The following is a 20,830-nucleotide window of genomic DNA, read 5'->3' as shown; positions in this document are numbered from 1 at the left end:
GTCCTCACATTCTCACAAGTACTTGTAGCTTTTGAAACTTTTTTTTCCCAGTGTAGTAGATTTTTATTTACTGGCAGTACTTCAATGACTCGAGAATTTCAGTACTAACTACTGCACAACGATAGGCCCTCACCAATTATCAAAGCTTTGTATGTTAAATTGACACTACCGACCCTAAACCCTAAACTTTGCTTTTTGCTAATGAAGTTTTCATTCAACTTTGTACATGCAATACTTTTTTTTTGGTTAATTAACCCTTTTAAGGGTTGGTTTTCCCTTTCATGCATTTCATGATGTGAAACGTGGTTGTTTAATGTTGATTCTTTACATATTTAATTTATTTCAATCATGTTGAAGATGAAGATATATATATATATATATATAGAGAGAGAGAGAGAGAGAGAGAGAGAGAGAGAGAGAGAGAAGGAGAGATGCATACGCTATGGAGTTCCAGAAAAACAGAGCAGTAGTAGTACACCATCAGTGAGAGCAACTATAACGTATAATAAGCCCATGGAATCAAATTAATTAGGTAATTTAGGTTATAAAATTTGAGTTGGAATGGTGGTTACAAATTAGGGTTTGGTCTATGCACGTGGGTGGGCGAAACGAGACTTATTCACCAACATATTCAACTAACAATTAAGGGTTTTTATCACAAATGGTCCCTGAGATTGACTAAACTCATCATTTTGGTCTCTCATTTTCAAAATCCATCAATATCGTCCCTGAAATTCAATGCCTCACATCAATTTGGTCATTCCATTAAGATTCTGTTAACTATTTTGTTAGTTTGTATGTGAGACCCACAAATCCAATCAAATGGTGACACATGGATTACACAAAATAAGAGTTTTTATCGCAACTAGTCATTGACATTGATCCAACTCCTCATTTTGATCCTTTAGTTTCAAAAATCGATAAATTTGGTCCCTAACTTTCACTACCACGTATCAATTTATTCCCTCCATTAATGTGGTCCCACTAATCCAATTATATGACTCAATATGGATTAACTATAAGAAACTATTTTTTTAAGAGTGAACCAAAAGAAGAGATTCTGCACTGGCATTTTTCTCGCATCCCACAACCCTAATTGGAAAAAAAATTAATCTAAATTCAATTCAAATTTGATAGTATTTAGAATTATAACCAACTGGAGAGATTGAGGAGTGAGTTCAGAGGCCAAGTACTTTAGTGGTGTCATGATGTCTTCCTTTTCCTTTTGAGCATCCCTAATGAAGACGACGATGACTTTTTTTCTTCTTTTAGTTTTGGTTTTTAGTTTCTTATTTTACTTTTAGCTTTAAATTAAAAAAAAAACTTTCTTATAGTTAATCTATGCAGCGCCATATGATTGGATTAGTGAGACAAAAAATGTTGACAAAACTTTAATGGAATGATTAAATTGATGTGTGGTATTGAAAGTCAGGGACCAAAATGATGAGTTTGATCAATCTTAGGGACTATTTGTGATAACAACCCACCAATTAATATAGTAATGGACAAAATTTGACAAGAATCCCTATCTTAGCTAGCAATTTTAAACTTGGACATGTAGTATGTCTACCAAATGTGTGTAAATTCTATATATGAGCTTCCGTCCTTTATGACATGCCCCAATCCCGATGTCCAAGGGACAACGGGATGACCATGTGCTGCCCAACACCTGAGGGTGACGCAAGCCATTTTGTGAATGCATATGCCGAGAACATGTGAAACATGAATATAAATTTCGCGTGAACTACATAATGTAATATTCTAATACAAAACTTACCAAAAATAATATAATATTCATTCGTCAATAAAATGATAGTGATAATGCATGACATGTTCAGAGCATATATCTAATTCAGAATACAAGTGGAAGGTGTGACAGAAAGTGCTATTACAAGTGATGTCAAAAGCAGAGGGGATGGCACGATATCACTAGTAAAGGAATGCCTCGTAGCTTGGATCGTATGCATCATTCCAATAACCTGAGGGGGCATAAAACAAAATATGAGTGGACCAAGTTGATATATGTAATACTAAAACAGTTATTCATCAACGTACTAACCCCCAAAGTTTATGTAATAGGTTTTCCAAAAAACCTAACATGCCATAAAACCTTTCATAAAACAGATATCATAATAAGTGTGCTAAATAATGGTATCAGTATCGCCCGAAGGCATATAGAACTCTTCATTTAGAACAATTTATTCACCTGTAGCTCCTACAACACCTACCCGAAGACATATATAAGTATCAATCGCCCGTAAACTCCTACAGCACCCACCCGAATGCATATAGTGACCACTAGATAAGCACAAAAATCATTGAACATAATATTTCCAAAATATAAGTATATATATCTCAATGGAGCTCAGTAGCTCAACCATCATATCTTAAATCATGTTCATAGTGTATAGTCATTAATCATATATACTACGAAGAACGTAAAGTTGATAAAGCATGATAATTCATAAAGCGTGAAACCAATTTATTCATAAACGTTTCATAAAACGTAACCATTAAATCATGCTTCTCATGTATGCATTTCTAATAGTAAAATCATGCATTTTAGAAGGGGTCCATTCATGGATACTCCGTCGTTGAAGAGCCGTGCGAATTAAAGAGGACGAAAATGCCGTTAATAAACGCACCTAAGCACATAATAAAACTCTACCATAACGATTGAATTTTGAAAAATGAACGTCATAAATTGATTTAGGAAGTCGAAAAACATAAGGGGGACCTCGGGTACCCCCATGCGCCGCCGCAAGGTGGCGGCCATGCGCCGAGATAAGTCGCCGGAAAGTTGGCCAAAAAGTCGTCGGCGCCACTGTGAACGATGGAGCACAGTGCCTCTGGTGGAGGCGCATGTGCTCCACAAGCTGGCACAGGTGGGCACCCACGCGTGCCTACGCGCGGCCTAGGTTCTGGGATTAGGCCGATTTAGCTGGGTTGGGCCAAGGGTTTTGGGTTAAAGGGTTTGGCCCTGGTAGCCCTACCCAAGGCTTTGGGTTTGGGTTAGGTTTCGATATGGGTCTTAGGACCTTGGGTCAGGTATGACTCGATTTCAACAAGGGAGAAGATTGGAGTTTCCCGAGCTCTGATCGACTCCATTACTCAACCCCAATCTAACTACCAAATTGAAGTTTAGGATGAGATGAAGAGATTCATACCTAAAACACGCAGTGTGGCGACCAGAGCTGGCTAGAGTTTGGCTCGAAATCCACAGGACTTGCCGGATAAGCTTCCTGGGTTCTCTGTGCTTCACAGAGGATAAGAGAGAGAGAGAGACCTAACACGGTAGGCGTGGTGGTGCCGTCATCATTTGTCTCGATTTGGATGTTTGTAGATCGGGAAGAGGGAAAAGGGATTGGTGAGAGAGAGAGATAGTGAACTCGGAGAAGAGAAGGGAGAAGAGGAGAAAGTGTTATAAAAATAATAAAAAGGGATAGGAAAAATCCCAAAAGGGAAAGGGAGAATCTGGTAGGGTGAGGGGATAAGGGGACAAAATTTCCATGTGGGTCCCCCTTGGTTCGTAATTTAAGAACGTACAGGACGAAACACAAAATATCTGAATCTTCGTTATAAATCCAAATCTGAATCCATTCGCGCCTACGCGTTCGTGGCGATAAGTACGATAAGAATAATTTAATAAAATTAAGAACGAAATGGTCAAACAAAGTCAACTTAAAGGCAAAATGGTAATTTCATAAATCCATTAATATGAAAATACACTTAATTATATATATATATATATATATATATATATATATATATATAGTACTTCAAAACCATCAATACTCCACAAAACTTCGGAATTGGATCCTCGCCGGATCTAATTCATGGGGATCCTAGGGATCAACCCATGTGGACCGTTGATTAAAAATCGTGCGGTCATAATTTTTTTCTTTTTTATATTTTTCACGTAAAACGAGACTGTTTTACTTTTAAAACATTTAATTGTGACCGCACGATTTTTGATCAACGGTCCACGTGGGTTGATCCCTAGGATCCCTAGCAACTAGATCCGGCGAGGATCCAATTCCCAAAACTTCAACCGCACGTGATCTACCTATCTTGTACTTTTCGTAGTTAGCTAACTACGATATTATTGGCTAGTATAGTTCTACATTTATCACATTTTTTTGTATCTTATTTGTATTATCTTTCTGATAAAGGTAAGATTAATCAACACATGTAAATCACATTTTTATTAGAAAGATGGTGCAAATGTCAGCAACATTATTTTTTTATTACCCGACGTCGCATGCGAAGGAATCTTGCCCGACGGCGCATGCAAGTGGTGACCTCTTGTGGTATGAGTGGGGCATGATGATGAAAAGGAGGATCACTTATTTTTCAGGTGTGAATTTAGTCGAGTTCTTTGGTTTTGCTGCCCTCTCCAGCTTGATTCCATGGCGTTAATTTGGGGGGTCTGACTTTCGTGATGGGTGGAACAAGATGTATGAAAGGTTCAAAGATGAGGAGAGAAGTGAGGATATATTTCAAGAAGTGGTTTTTGTCCTATGGAGAATTTGTAGAAGTAGAAGGGCTGCTGTCTTCAAAGGAGATTTGAAAAAGGGGTTTTTGAACATTAGTTATTGCAAAAGATTAAAATTTAAAAAAAAACTTGATGCTAGATTAAATATTCAATTTAATCCCTTGAGTGTGCTTTTATCAAAATTTACATTCAAATTTTCTTATTTAATGTGTATTTTTATTTAATCTCTCCATATTAAATTTTAATTTGATTAATATGCACATATTTATTTATTTTTAATTAGAAATGAACGTAAATGAGAAAATATTAAAAAAAATTGTGATACAAAAATATATAGATACATAAGTGTATAGAAATGATTGTGCCAAAATATATAAAATTGATTTTTTTTGTACCAAAGAGCGACCGTTTTCGTTACCTAGGATCTATCTTGCAAAAGAACGGAGAATTAGATGGAGATCTCAACCATAGAATACAAGCTGGATGGATGAAGTGGAAGAGTGCATCCGGCGTGTTGTGTGACCGCCGTATGCCACTGAAGCTCAAGGGAAAATTTTATAGGACGGCAATAAGGCCGGCGATGCTGTATGGCACAGAATGTTGGGCGGTGAAGCATCAACACGTACACAAAATGGGTGTAGCGGAGATGAGGATGCTTCGTTGGATGTGTGGGCACACGAGAAAGGATAAGATTAGGAATGAGGATATCCGGGGTAAAGTAGGAGTAGCCGAAATTGAAGGAAAGATGAGAGAAAATCGGTTACGGTGGTTTGGACATGTGCAAAGAAGGCCTACTGACGCTCCGATTAGAAGATGCGACTATGGGACAGAGGTTCAGGGCCGAAGGGGTAGAGGAAGACCCAGGAAAACTTTGAGAGAGACCCTAAGAAAAGACTTAGAGTACTTGGATCTAACGGAGGACATGACACAGGACAGAACACAATGGCGTTCTAAGATTCATATAGCCGATCCCACTCAGTGACTTGGATTTTCCAAGTCTCCAACCGAGAAGTTGTCCTCGCTTGGGAAATTAAGGGAACACTACCTCAACCTACATGCTCCACTCACAAAGCTCCAACATACAAGCTTCAACAAAAGAAAATTCAAAGAACTTAGCGAAAAAGGCTTTGGTGATTTAACACAATACGTTGAAATGAAGGAAAGCTTATTTATTGATATCCCCGATAAATTACAAATATGTACATATACTTGAGTCAAAATAAACAAACAAGAGGGAGCCTTCACAAAGGTTGCTTAGGAGAAGTCTCGGCAGTCGGTAGAGCCCCAGAAAGAGAAGGCACCGGAGGGGGATCATTCGGAGCCTCAGTACTGGACAGAACCCTAGAAGGATGAGGCATCAGAGGTTGATCATTTGGAGCTTCATTACGCGGTACAGCCCCAGAAGACGAAGGCAATAAATGCCTTTGGAACAAACCCACAAATCTCTGATGATCAAGTAAAACCTGACCATCAGATTCCTTCATCTGGTCAAGCTTCCTCTTCATGTTTGTAGCATAGTCATGTGCGAGCCGGTGCAACTGTTTATTCTCATGCTTGAGCCCTCTAATCTCCTGTTTGAGACTCATCACTTCAGCCGCCAATGATTCAACTTGGCGGGTTCGAGCAAATAGGCGTTGGGCCATATTAGACACAGAACCTGCACACTGAACACTAAGAGCCAGAGAATCCTTAACAGCCAACTCATCAGACCGTTTGGAAAGTAGTCTGTTATCTTTGGGAGTGAGAAGGTTCCTGGCCACTACCGCAGCGGTCATATCATTCTTCATCACGGAATCCCCAACGGTAAGAGGACCAGTAGGGGAGACGAAGGATGGGCGCCATATGTTGTCTGGAGAAGGCGGGGCTGCCTCTTCAACAAGGTTCAAGTCAAAACGACGGTCGGAGGGGCCAGACATTTTCAAAGGTGTAGAAAAGAGAAGAGGTCGGACAAATCAAGATCTTAGAAGTGCAAGAATGGAGCTTCTACTGGTGGATATTCAAGTGTGCTTTGGAACTTAATGTCAGCCTCTATAAAAATCTGCACTCGACGAAGCTTCAGAAATCGAAGAGGCGTTTGCTTTCTCAAAAGCTGGGCTGCTCAGAGACCACGAGGGTCGATCTCAGAAATCGAAGAGGCGTTTGCTTTCTCAAAAGCTGGGCTGCTCAAAGACCACGAAGGCCGATCTCAGAAATCGAAGAGGTTTGCTTTCTCAAAAGCTGGGCTGCTCAGAGACCACGAGGGCCGATCTCAGAAATCGAAGAGGTTTGCTTTCTCAAAAGCTGGGCTGCTCAGAGACCACGAGGGCCGATCTCAGAAATCGAAGAGGTTTGCTTTCTCAAAAGCTGGGCTGCTCAGAGACCACGAGGATCAATCTCAGAAATCGAAGAGGCACCTACTTTTCCAGCCTTGTCAGCACCTGTCACACGCACACTCAGCTTTGCGGAAATTATGGGCATTCTGTCGAAGATTTCTGGCGAAGTAGAAAGCACATGAATCGTATTGTTCAATCACCCACTTCCCACACGCAACAGTAGCTCATGGGTACCACATATAACTTTGCCAAAGTTCTCTGACAAAGTTGAGACTACTTTTCCAGCCTTGTCAGCACCTGTCACACGCACACTCAGCTTTGCGGAAATTATGGGCATTCTGCCGAAGATTTCTGGCGAAGTAGAAAGCACATGAATCGTACTGTTCAATCACCCACTTCCCACACGCAACAGTAGCTCATGGGTACCACATATAACTTTGCCAAAGTTCTCTGACAAAGTCGAGACACGTGAAGCTTGCAACTCTCACTACATCGCTCTGACCAAGAAGGGTAAAAGAATAGCAAAGAAACAACACTAACAAAGTTTAGACACATAAATTTTGACGGCCTAGCTACCATATTATTACCCACAAGGGTAAAGGAACAGTACCACTGTTGGATAATTGGAAAGTCCCGGTGTGTCAACCTCTGTGCTTCATGGCAAGGTAGACTAGCAAACATGCCCAACCTTTACTCACATTCGAGAAAACACTCCCAACAAGATTGCTTGCCCCAAAATCGAAGAGGCATCGCCCTCCGAATCTCGAGAGCCAGACTCCCAACATGATTACTTTCTCAAAAATCGAAGAGAGGGTAAAGGAACAGTACCACTGCTGGATAATTTGAAAGTCCCTGTGTGTCATCCTCTGTGCTTCGTGGCAAGGTAGACTAGCAAACATGCCCAACCTTTACTCACATTCGAGAAAACACCCCCAACAAGATTGCTTGCTCCAAAATCGAAGAGGCACCGCCCTCCGAATCTCGAGAGCCAGACTCCTAACATGATTACTTTCTCAAAAATCGAAGAGAGGGTAAAGGAACAGTACCACTGCTGGATAATTGGAAAGTCCCTGTGTGTCAACCTCTGTGCTTCGTGGCAAGGTAGACTAGCAAACATGCCCAACCTTTACTCATATTCGAGAAAACACTCCCAACTCCCAACATGATCACTTTCTCAAAAATCGAAGACACCGTTCTCCGAATCTCGAGAGCCAGACCCCCAGCATGATTGCTTTCTCAAAAATCGAAGAGGCATCGTTCTCCGAATCTCGAGAGCCAGATCCCCGACAGGATTGCTTGTTCGAAAACCGAAGAGGCACCACTTTCCCAACTTCAAGAGCCGGATCTCCTTGGATAAAGTTTGTCTGTAATCTTCACACGCAACATCAGCTTTCCAGATACCACAGACCACTTTTTCAAAGTGCTCTGATAGAGTTAAAACTTGTGAAGCTGGCAGCTCCCACTACCGTGCTATGACCAAGCAGGGTAAAGGAATAGCATTATTACTTGATGTTAGGGAGACTTCTATATATGTCGACCTCCATCCCCAACGGACAGGCAGACCTGCAAAAATGCTCAACCCTTCCTCTTATCTGAGAGGGCTCTCCCAACGAAGCCTTTCGAAATATTCAGCTTTCTTTCCCCCCGATAATACCTCTGTAAACAAGCTATACTAGAGCAAGAATATCTCATATCATCAGGGTTAAAAGCAAGAGTATCCCATATCATGCTTTTTCCCTGTCTTTTCCTTTGGCCTTGTTCTTACCTGCAAGACAAGGAGAAAGAGAGCAATCAGTCAGCACTTGGAATCAAGCTTCCAGCCAGGAACTGACTGCCTGGAACCCCTTACCCTGGCATTGCTCTCGAGTACTCATCTTCAACATCTTATGCTTCCAAGGAAGATACCGCATCTGCCTGAGGAACAGATAGGGCAAGTGAGAAGGATACAAGGAAGCATGTGGAGACAAGCGTAACAGCACACGTGCCGATACATCCACTACTCTGTCAAAAGCAAAAGTATCCCATATCAGCAGGGTCGAACGTACTCTAGATTTGATGGACTTGTTTTGACCCTCAAATTCTTCAGTCGGCCTTATACTTTGGAGGAAACCAGAAAACCCTCCAGCCCAGTTCAAGAATAAGCCTGTGGAAAGTTACTTCTTCAAAAGCAAAAGTATCCCATATCATCTCTTCTCATTTTTCTTCTCTTTATCCTTCATGCTGCCTGCAAGATAGGGAGAATGTGAACAATCAGCCGGAGCTCTGATTGCTTACCTTGTCTGTTACCTCTTTCAGCAGATCCCCTAGCTCGGCGACTTGGGGGACTCCTACTACATGGTTTGTATCGCGCTTGACCAAGCCTGAAACTACAAGTAAGCTTCAAGTGACATTGATACATTACCTTGTGCATCTCCACCAGTTACAGATACCACCCCTGGATGGAAGAAGAGTACTTCCAGAGAAGATTCCACATCTACCTATGAGACAGATAAGGAAAGTCAAGCCGATACCACACTCCGGGACTTAGAAGTTTCGTGGTTAAGAGATCATTCTCCCACAATATTTCCTAATGTCATTTGTACTAAATCATTCACTTGTACTCCCTAAAGGAGAGCTTGAACCTATGTACTTGTGTAAACCCTTCACAATTAATGAGAACTCCTCTATTCCGTGGACGTAGCCAATCTGGGTGAATCACGTACATCTTGTGTTTGCTTTCCTATCTCTATCCATTTATATACTTATCCACACTAATGACCGGAGCAATCTAGCGAAGATCACAAAAAGTGACCGTTTTCGCTACCTAGGATCTATCTTGCAAGAGAACGGAGAATTAGCTGGAGATCTCAACCATAGAATACAAGTTGGATGAATGAAGTGTAAGAGTGTATCCGGCGTGTTGTGTGATCGTCGTAGGCCACTGAAGCTCAAGGGAAAATTTTATAGGACGGCAATAAGGCCAACGATGTTGTATGGCACAGAATGTTGGGCCGTGAAGCATCAACACGTACACAAAATGGGTGTAGCGGAGATGAGGATGCTTCGTGGGATGTATGGGCACACGAGAAAGGATAAGATTGGGAATGAGGATATCCAAGGTAAAGTAGGAGTAGCCAAAATTGAAGGAAATATGAGAGAAAATCGGTTCCGGTGGTTTGGACATCTGCAAAGAAGGCCTACTGACGCTCCGGTTCGAAAATGTGACTACGGGACAGAAGTTCAGGGCCGAAGGGGTAGAGGAAGACCTAGGAAAACTTTGGAAGAGACCCTAAGAAAAGACTTGATTACTTGGATCTAACGGAGGACATGACACAAAACCGAGCGCAATGGCGTTCTAGGATTCATATAGCCGACCCCACTTAGTGGGAAAAGGCTTTGTTGTTGTTGTTGTTGTTGTTGTTGATTTTTTTTGTACCAAAATATTTGTACCTACATGATTGTACCGAAATATATTATAATGAACCTAAATGTATGCACTGAAATGTATTATATTGAATTAATGTACCTAAATGTCAATACCGAAATGTATGTACCAAAATGTACGAACCTAAATGTCAATACCGAAAATGTATGTACCTAAATATCAATACCAAAATGTATATACCTAAATGTATTTACCGAAATAATAATTGAATTAATGTACCTAAAAGTCAATACTCAAATATGTGTATCAAAGTGTACGTAACGAAATGCATTATATTGAATCAATGTAACTACATGTTTGTACCGATAGATATACCAAAATATTCAAATGTATTAATGTACCTAAATGAAGAACATACAAAATTGTTATCGGAATATATATTATAAAAAATTTAGTTGCCTAAATGTAGACATTAAAATATATTATGATGAATGAAATAAAAATTAAATGTAAATGTAATTAATACATTAAAATAAAAATAAAAAGATAAAATTAAACATCAAAATACAACTAATAAATGATATGATTAAATGTGCTAGGGACTAAAATTAGATTTTAATCTTACATATGGTTATAATCTAAAACTCATCTTTTTTAAGGATTAAAATGAAGTTTTCTATTTGAAAACCCCAGTGGAGGTCATGGTGATTTTAAGACAACACCTTCAGGAATATAGGGATGCTCAACCTACCAAAAGGTGCTGACACCAATTGGTCAGGCCGCTTTAGAGGATGAATTTGCTGGCGTAAGGGTGCGATGGAGGAGGCCTTTATTTGGTACGTTGAAGGTGATTTGAGACGGGGCTTGGAGTGCGAAGACAATGCGGGGAGGTTATGGATGGGTTATGAGGAACTTTGCAGGTATACTGAAGATGGCGGGAGGGCGGGAGGCTGTTTTTTCAATAATGCTGCGGTGGTGGAAGCAGCTGCAGTTCGTGCTGCACTGATTTTCTGCTGGGAACAAGGATGCTCGAAGGTTGAGATAGAGTCTGATGCTCAATCCTTAGTTAAGATGATCAATGGAGAGGTTTCTACGGATGCTACTTTCGACTGTAATTTATTCTTAACCCCTCAACTAGAGGAGGTGAAGTTTCTGTTTGTCCCGCGGAGTGGCAATATGGCTGCTCATGCGGTTGCTTCACGTACGCCCAGCGCATGTTTTTAGCTTTTTATGTTTTTTTTTATAATTCTTTTATCTTTATCATTAAATAAAATTAATAAATAATTTATAATTAAAAAGTAGAGATTTGAAATCTTTTTTATTAGTTTTCTTCATATTATATGTAAGGCAGCTAGGGGATATTCACGTTGTAAGTTACTGATCACCAGAAATTTACTAGCGGTCAAGCACACATTAATTTTTGTAATTTTTTTGTGCAATTTTATATGTATATATGTTTCTCAATCCACCGGCCTTCTCAACCTTGTAATATTTAGATATATAGAATATTAACTTAGATTTTCGACAGCTGGCAAGTCTTTCGCTAGTAATATTGTGGTCTACAATATTAACTGCAACTTCTGCCTTATCTACTTGTTGCCTGAAGTGTCAGATGTCAGTTATGTAAAAAGAGTAAAGGCTTGGTTTCTTGTATCACCATAAATAATTTAAAATTCTCGTTTCATTCCTTCCTTACCTCTTTGCATTACAAACAAAATAATAACCTAGCTAGCTTAGTTTGAACAGTTGCTAAATTCTCTGTTGTATCCCCTGAGATAATCTGTAAGTCGTGATGGATTGTTGTATTCTTAAAGCATGTGTAGATGCATATAGACATGGTTCAGTATCATGGCCGATATACTGGCGTCCACAATAGTCAACCAGCAAGTAGATGAATTTTACCATTCCACCTAACTATAGGAACTAATTCTTTTGATAAAAGCGGCATAAAAATTAACCGAGTTACAAATTTTTTACAATTAGTTAAAAGTTGAATAAATTTTTAGTTTTTTACAATAGTTAGGAGTGCGAGTGTAACTGTAAGCTTTTTCGAAATATCTACAAGTTACTCAATCATAATCTAATAAACATTGATTTGACAAAACCTTGGAGCCAGCATAGCAAAAAATGCGTCCAGCTAACCACATTCTTAATTTCTCTCTCAAGTCTCCATTTACATAACTATTGAACTAACTAATTCTGCTTTTTTGCTAGTCCTATTTAGCATGAAAAAAATTATCTCTAGCTATTAAAGATTTGAACTATGACCAAAGAGAAACTCAACTAATTAAGACCTATTCAGTATCCGAATGAACTTAGAGGGCCAATCGTGAGATCAAGATTGAGGTCAGGCAAACCACTGCAGCTTGTGTTGCTTTCCGGGCCACTGGTAGAATCTGACAATGGTTTAATGTGATCAGAGTCTTTATCCCCTTGGGAATTAACAGGTTTAGAGGGATAATTTACTTTTCTGGAGCCAAATGATGGTTTTGTAAGGCCAATATTGTGTGTGTGTCCTATGCGATGGTTATTGGGGTCAACTCCCATTTGTATTAGTTTTCTCCTTAGATGAGTGTTCCAGTAATTCTTCACTTCATTGTCAGTTCGTCCCGGCAATCTTCCAGCAATTAACGACCACCTATTTGACAAGTATAAATACATGATCAGTATATAGTCCAGCAATTGGTACTTTAATTAGTGAATGAAGAAGACCTACCTACCTATATGGCTATATTTAGGGACCCTCAAATAACTATTTGATTTTTTGAAAACTGAAAACCAAATCAACATCCCTTAACTATTCAACTTAACGTATTTATACACACATTTCCATATATATATGTATGTGTGTGTGTAGAAAGGAGCATACATTTTCAATTAGGTTATCGTTGCAGTTTATTCAGATTCTAGCAAATGTACAAGGTTCCAATGAAAAAAAGTGAGACCTTTTGAAAATTATTTTGCCCCCTGATATTCCACCCTATCAAAATATTCCCATTCCCTTTTTCCATTTGCTGCTGGGAATTTTTCAGAAACACTACTACTGCATGTCTATGGTAGAGAGATGGTTATCTTTTACTCAAAATTTTCCCTTTTTTCTTCATTTTCTCAAATGTTGTCAACATATTGTATAATATAATTTTATAAAAGATGGCACGTGCAGTATACCTATTTCCAAGAAGTGCATGGAGCCTGATGATTAGGTCCTCTTCATCTTCACCAAAGTTGCCACGTTTCACGTTTGGCCTTAGATAATTTACCCATCTTAATCTACAGCTCTTTCCACAACGAAGCAAGCCTGTACCATTATTAATTTCAAAATATGATCAACAATTAAAATTAATCAAAAATAGTTTAGGGAACTTTAACGAAAAACTTCTGCTACTGTTTATTTTAACGAAAAATTATATTTTTACACTAAAAAGTCAATCCTGGTACTATTTACTTTACCCTTTATTTTGTCCTTATCGTTAAAACTCAAAATTTTCAATTCATTTTCATTAATTTTTTTTAATATATATATATTATATTTTTCAAGCAAAAAATTATAAGTTCTAAATTAATTGAGAACTGCATGAGTATGTGTGTGTATGTGAGTGAATTTGTGCATGTTAGTGCTTTTTTTTCTTTCTTACCAACAATATTACTACTCTAAATTACATTAAGAGAGGAAGATGGTTAAATCGAAGAAGCAGTGGGGTGTAAAAACAAAAACTCTAAGAACCTCAATCCACGGGAGCAATCCACTGCTTGAACATGTTTTTGGTTGATTGGGTTAATTTTGTAAGTTCAAGAGGAAGTGCATGTATACCTGCAGCTAGTGGAAGGGAACGCCAGCTTCCTTCGCCATTTTTTTCAACATATTGAGTGAGCTTCTCATCTTCTTGCTTCGACCATGCTCCTTTGTTCGTCTTTCTCTTCTCACAGCAAGGTTTCCTCATTACAGTAGTAATATTGAAGTTCTTACAGCATGTGCAGAGAGAGAGAGAGAGAGAGAGAGAGAGATCACTCAAGGTGCCCAAGTGAAGGGGGGTAGAGAACTATATAACAGAGTTTTCCGACTTCGCTTGACTTACAGTTGTGAAATTTAACTACACTTCATCTGTCGAGGGTTTGGTGTGTGTGACGGTGTCTGGTTCTACTTCAAAATGTGATAATACTATGTCTTTGACACATTTCCAAATGACGAAAGGCCTTCATGTTAATAAAAAAGTGAGTGTAAATGATATTGGAGACTCCATGATATTGCGTATACTTAGTTTGTTCAACTAAAAAAATAAAAACAAAGCATTTTTTATATTCAACGACTGTGGTACTACATGATATTTGTTTGAGATGAATTTCATGACGAGAGAAGGGACCTTGCATTGCATGTGCTTAAAAGTAGTTGGGATACTTTCCACATTGCCTCTTGATTTTATAGTGAAACATTAATTTCTTTATGGTACCAGAGCAAGTTATCCTAAGTGTTAAATCCAGTGGCCGCACGTGCTTCATATCACCTCATCTGTGTTGTTCACATGTTTTGGTTAAAAAGTCACCACACGTGAGGAAACATGTTGAGATGAATTCCACATTAATTGATGAGAGAATGACCTTAAATAGGCCTATAAGTAATTGGGCGCTACTCCCCATATTAATTGTCAATAAATTTTATGATAAAACCTCAATTTCTTCAATATTTAATCTCAATTATCTCAACAAAGTGGAGACCAAATACTACTAAACTAAATTGTCATCGAATGCCTAATAATACAATGAAATTTTAGATAAATTACATCAATTGAAAAATTGACACTTTCCTTGTCATGGTTACATTTAATTTATAATTAATTTGAATGGTCTTTTGTTTCTCTTATTTTCTTTAGGATTGAGTATCATACTAAAAAAACACAATATGAATTCGAAATTTCTAATGTACTGTGTGGACTTAAAGTTAATAATGCATGGCCTAAACATTTTTTATTAATGAAACAGATCAACACAAACTGTCTCTGCTTGGTCACTTCATCTTTGATGCCTACATAATTAGTATTTTTAGTGGATGAGAATTCTCCGTCTCTTTTAATCTCTGCCTGTATACAAATGGATTTTGAACGAGGAAGCTGAAGAGAGAATAATCCTCGCCCATTTTTTGTTGTACATTCAAAAGTCGGTCCTACTGAAACAAAGGGATGGATTATGATAAAAATATAAAAACACAAAAACAAAAGGCTGGATTCAAGAGGGAGTCTAGCCAACAAGTCTCATAGTCCACTGGGAGTTGAATGGTAGATACGCTGGTGATCTTTACGGGTAATTTTCATAGGACACACGTGTTCCTGCTGCGATTCCCAAGTGTACCAACATTTGACACCATTTATAGAACGAATGAAAATGAATAACTTTTCAAGAAAGGTCAACGTAAATATACATGGAAATGCCCAAACTTTAGATTTCATCAGTGACATTTAAAGGTTTAGAATACCAAGCAAAACTGGATTTCAGATTCTGGCCAAAGAAAATGATAAAATTTTCAAGCATACAAATAGTAGGCATGGGCAAACCCTAAATCATATTATATTCATCGAACTTTACAGTCATAGTTTCTTTATTATGTTGTTGCATGCATACCCAGGTCTTTCTTCTTTTTCTTCCTTTTTTTTCTTCAGACTGCATATGCATGCACGGGTTTAAAAGGAATATATAGTTATTGCAAATTGGAAAACATTTTTGTTACTGCAAATATATATAATTTACCAGAGTGTAGAGTTGGTAGAGAGTAGGCATGAACGAAAGGGATTGAAATTTACTACTTTGTTTTGGGATATCTGAGAAACTGAATTATCTCAGTCTAGTCATTTATCACATTCAAGAAAGTTGTGTGCCTCTCATAAAGACAAATTTTGAAATTGTGCTATTTCCATTGTGCCCTTAGGCCTCAGCCCAATTGTATTGTAGCGTCAATTTTTTTCTTGAATTAAGTATCTAAAACCTCACAATCTTTTAGTGTCATTTCAAATTGGTTTCAATATTTTTAAACATTCCAAACCATTATCCAATCTATTGAAAATGACATATTCGTTAAGCCCCAATTGATTTTTAAACATAGATCATATTCAAAACCTACCAAGTAGGTACGTATATCATGGTCCACATTAATATTAGTTGCCTCAAAATCTAAACTTCAAATGTAGACTATATAATATGGAATCCAATGATCAAACGAGTATTAGATTGAATCAAAAATGGACCCAAATTGAAATTACATTAGGAGGGCAATTTCCTTACAAAGAAGAGGGTTAAGAATTTAGAGAGGGTTTTCAAGGAGCTTGTTTCTGGTTATGTGATTTCCTCATTCCCCGATTCCCGGCTCGTAAAGCTTCCAATTATTCTTTATGTGCGGTGAAGATGGTGGTGGCCACATTATTATGGCAATTCATACAATTTCAGCAACTTCCATGACCTCCTCCCGATGTTAGCGGCTTGCTTTGTAGGATGAAGTTGGTGGTTTTCTTTTGGGTTTGGAGATGATGGCCTAATGGGGGTGGTGGTGACTATTAATTGGTGGATGCTATGCTTTCATGACATTCTATTGATTTTGGAGATAAAGTAAGCCCTAGTAAATTTAACAGATATTTTTTAATTGGGGCTTAACAAATGTGACATTTTTAATAGGTTGGGTACTATTATTTGGAATGTTTAAAAAGGTTGAGACCAATTTGGAATGACACTAAAATGGTTGGGGGTTCTAGGTACTTAATCCTTCTTTTTTTACACAGACAAAGGGTGGGTGATCTGTAAAAACAAAAAAAATGGGTTAAGAGTCTATGACCTCTTTTGTAATTCTTCAAAGAGTCTTATAGTATGCTTTGAACTTTGGACAATGTAGCGCTTTCCCTCCAAAGCCAGCGGAGGCCCCAACCTCAACTCTAGGGAAGTCCAGAACAAGCTATCCAAGAATCAATCTTGTAAGAGACGATTGATCTTGTAGAACTATTAAAGCAGGCCATATCCAAGAAGGTTTGAAACAAAATATGCGTACAACTTTTAGGTGAAAAGTCGAAATCAGCATCAAGAAAAAGGTTGGAAATTGGAATCAAGCTACATCATGTTCGTTCTTTGAACATTAGAATGAACATGAGGTAAGGTAGATTGGTGATCAAATATTCTTTATGTTCATATATGTAAACCATCTAGAAAATCCTCCGTTGCAGGACTTGCTGTCGATAATATAAAAGAGATCAGAGTGTCCGATTAGTTTGGGTAATATTTTCAAGTAATCGACGTATAGTCAAAAGTTCACAGCTACGAAAATTGTTATATCGTTTCGAGCAATAGTCGTATTTACTAGTTCATTTTCTTCTGAAATTGATACAGTGCATGCGCCGGTTTTTTACAAGCACAAAAAAAAAAAAAAAAAAAAAAAAAAAAAAAAACAGCTTTCTTAATATTCCCAACGAATACATGTATATACAAACATATAAATGAATTTTGTAGGTTTGTGGAAGGTTAGTAGTAACTACAGTTGTCCTAGGGCAAACTGTTTGACAGAAGTTCTCTGAGAAGGTCGAGAGATAAGGCAAAAGAAAAGGAAAAGTGACCCGGAATTGAATTTGCTGGACATGAAGAGAAGATGTGATATTAGACTACATGATACACATCTTGCTCCCAACAAAAAAAATATTGAATCCGCTGTTGTGGTCGTGTTTCCCTCCCATTCTTTTAACAATTATAAAAAGTAAAGGAAACTAGATTTTTACCGCATTATTCAAGTTTGTAGCTTTCAGCTGCTAGCTTGTTCTTCTTTTTCATTGTTTCGAAAGCAGATTCTTGACCAAAAACCATGTCTAGGCAAGGAGATCTCCATTAAAGTAAAACTTAAAAAGTGATAGGGAGCGATTATATAGTTAAAGCATGGAAGAACGTGTTACGTACACTAATAGTCACATTCTTTAGCTAATTGAGTTCTCTCATTCTGAAATAGCTAATGGTTAATGTACCATACTTCTTAAGGAGTGAGCCACGCATGCATGGACAGTACAGGATACAAAAGATATATATATTGCCAAACCAGTTGCATATACTATCGCAATATAAATCTCAATCAATATATTTCGTAATCAAAACGAAATACATTTCATCATACATATAGTATAGGACAAACTTTTCCCCTTCAAATTCCAACATCAAGCATTTCTCATTACTGAAACGGGGAGGTACGACAAGAGATGAACCCTTACCTCTTTCAAGGGGTTTCAAATATTATAACTGATATTGTGTATATATATATATATATATAATATCTAACTTTTCCAACAGAGTCAGCGCAGAAAGAGAGATTTGGGCAAACTCATACCTACCTAGCTAGCTATACACATATACAACTAGGATCTTAGCAGTCATGTGCATGCCAAATTTCCAATTATACACACAGTGATAACTAGCTATGTCCAAATTAATTACGCACACACCTTTATACTAGTCGACCAGACTAGTCATATTTAAAGCCAAACCACGTACTCAAGCACCATTGTCTAAAAGAAGCCCTGGAGGTGGTGGGGTGTATATACTTAAACTAGACACTATAGTTATATGACACTTTTTTGTTTAAGTCTAGATATATCATATACTTTTCTGCCACTCTTCCACAAACAATTAGAGTGAGAGGTCGAGATTCAGGTCAGGCAACCCGCTTTTGTTGCTGTGAATTTCAGCACCAGTACTCATGGAATCTGACGACGATAACGCAAATGATATTGGTGAACTGGTATCAGGCTGCAGTAGTGGCACAGTAGCAGTAGTGCCTTTTCTCAAGTGAGGATCATTGTGGTGATGGGGTTTTTTGGGATCAAGAGTACTTCCCATCTTTAGTAACTTTTTCCTTATATGAGTGTTCCAGTAATTCTTCACCTCATTGTCCGTCCTTCCCGGCAGTCTTCCGGCTATCAGTGACCACCTAAGTAAATTCACGAATATATCATACATATATATATATTAGTCCTCATATCAAATATATGTTTAGGTTTTATATTAATTCTCTCTAGTTAAAAATTAATTAATTAATTAAAAAAAAACATCTTTAAGTATGAATTTGACTTAGGGTGATATTGTTGGTGTCAATATAATTATAATTTAAACTAACATGAAGGAAGTTTTGACTTTGGTGTAGGGGAAGCACTAAACTAACCAACCCAGGTATACACCCTAAAGTACGAACTAATTAAAGCCAATCGTTTTTCTTGGTTCTAAAAATTAATATGTATAATTAAATTATATACTAATTAAAGGCAATCGTTTTTCTTGGTTCTAACGTACGAACTAATTAAGGTATACACACACACACACATATACAGATATGGTTATTGTAATTAGGGATATCCTTATGTTAAAAAAAAAAATTAGGGATATCCAAATTTGTAATTATATAGCTATATATGTATTGGAAAGAAAGTTAAACATATATGATTGTTTCCAAACTCAATTAAATCACCCTGAAACTTTCTTTTTAGTTAGGTTGTTTGGGCAATCGTGTTATTGAAAAATTAATTTAGGGAAAGGGGGTTATATATATATGGACTGAGTTTGTATACCTATTCCCAAGGAGCGCATGAAGCCTGATGATGAGGTCCTCTTCATCTTCTCGAATACTTTCGCGTTTAAGATCTGGCCTTAGATAGTTTATCCACCTCAGTCGACAACTTTTACCACACCGACTCAACCCTAGTCATGAATCATCATTAAACAATAATATTATTCAACATATACATGATCTTTGAAAAGCTACATATCATCGATTTATATATATATCACCCCTTTTTCCCCAATATTATTTGCTATTTATCTACTCAATCATGATCGGGGATCGATCGCTTACTTCCCTAATCATGATCATGTATATTCATATAGATCATAGATGCTAAAGTTGCAAAATAGTAAATATTTTAGCTATAGACACCGATCAAGTAGTAAAAGTCGAAGAAATCTGGAAGATAAATTTGTAGTAAACACCCACCTGCAGCATGAGGAAGAGAATTCCAACATCCTTCGCCATGTTTCTGGATGTAGTCAATGAGTTTCTGATCTTCTTGCTTAGACCATGCTCCTTTGTTTATCTCATACTTCTCATAACAAGGCTTCCTCATTGATCAGAAACCCTAGCTGGCAAGTTTAGAACCACAACAACATATAATCAAAGAGAGAGATGGAGATATTAGATATTATATATATATTTATGAAAAGTTCCTGTCTTCCTGATGAGAGAGAGAGAGAGAGAGAGAGAGAGAGAGAGAGAGATAGAGAGAGAGATATCTAATGCCGAGGCCCCATGAATATAGCAGTAGAGCTAAGGAAACATGAAGATGTATAATATTATATAAAGCATTCTGTGTGTGTGCGTGTGCATGGTAGGGGAGAGTTTGGAGGACCTTACAAGTTTAGATGGACTGGTTGTTTTTACCCAAGTGTGTGTGTGTGTGTGTTTTTATGTGTCTGCGAATGGAAAGAATGTGCATGGTTTGGTGAGGTGAGAATGTGCACCACTTACCCTTTGACCTTTTCCACCTGCTAGCTAACCTACCTTTTAAGTGGGTAGGCCCCGAAAGTCTCTAGTTTTCCTTGGCCACCATTAAATCTTGATGGAGCTTTGTGCTAGTTTTGTGCCAGAAATTTGAAGTATTT

The 20,830-nt window shown here is 37.8% G+C and overlaps 2 protein-coding genes and 1 long non-coding RNA gene across 3 annotated transcripts; all 3 read right to left on the bottom strand.

The window, feature by feature from the left end:
- Positions 1-1,773: 1,773 nt before the first annotated feature.
- LOC139196728 (uncharacterized) lies at positions 1,774-3,406 on the bottom strand. Its single transcript, XR_011581840.1, has 2 exons — positions 3,168-3,406; positions 1,774-1,979 (listed from the first exon to the last, which is right to left on the bottom strand). It is a non-coding gene; the product is annotated as an uncharacterized lncRNA (long non-coding RNA).
- Positions 3,407-12,265: 8,859 nt separating this feature from the next.
- On the bottom strand, positions 12,266-14,433 carry LOC103438061 (MYB-like transcription factor 4). Its single transcript, XM_008376602.4, has 3 exons — positions 13,983-14,433; positions 13,340-13,469; positions 12,266-12,809 (listed from the first exon to the last, which is right to left on the bottom strand). Exons 1-3 carry the CDS (start codon positions 14,110-14,112, stop codon positions 12,470-12,472), a joined length of 600 nt encoding a protein of 199 aa, XP_008374824.1. The 5' UTR covers positions 14,113-14,433; the 3' UTR covers positions 12,266-12,469.
- A 3,765-nt stretch (positions 14,434-18,198) lies between these two features.
- On the bottom strand, positions 18,199-20,667 carry LOC103438062 (MYB-like transcription factor 4). Its single transcript, XM_029104108.2, has 4 exons — positions 20,583-20,667; positions 20,166-20,311; positions 19,744-19,873; positions 18,199-19,109 (listed from the first exon to the last, which is right to left on the bottom strand). The coding sequence occupies exons 2-4, from the start codon at positions 20,293-20,295 to the stop codon at positions 18,809-18,811; spliced, it is 561 nt and encodes a 186-aa protein (XP_028959941.1). The 5' UTR covers positions 20,296-20,311; positions 20,583-20,667; the 3' UTR covers positions 18,199-18,808.
- Between the last annotated feature and the right edge of the window lie 163 nt (positions 20,668-20,830).

This window comes from Malus domestica, chromosome 06, assembly GCF_042453785.1.
Source record: "Malus domestica chromosome 06, GDT2T_hap1".
NCBI classification, from domain to species: Eukaryota; Viridiplantae; Streptophyta; class Magnoliopsida; order Rosales; family Rosaceae; genus Malus; species Malus domestica.
The sequence above is the reverse complement of the archived record's forward strand: the minus strand, read 5'-3'. Positions and strand labels throughout refer to the sequence as shown.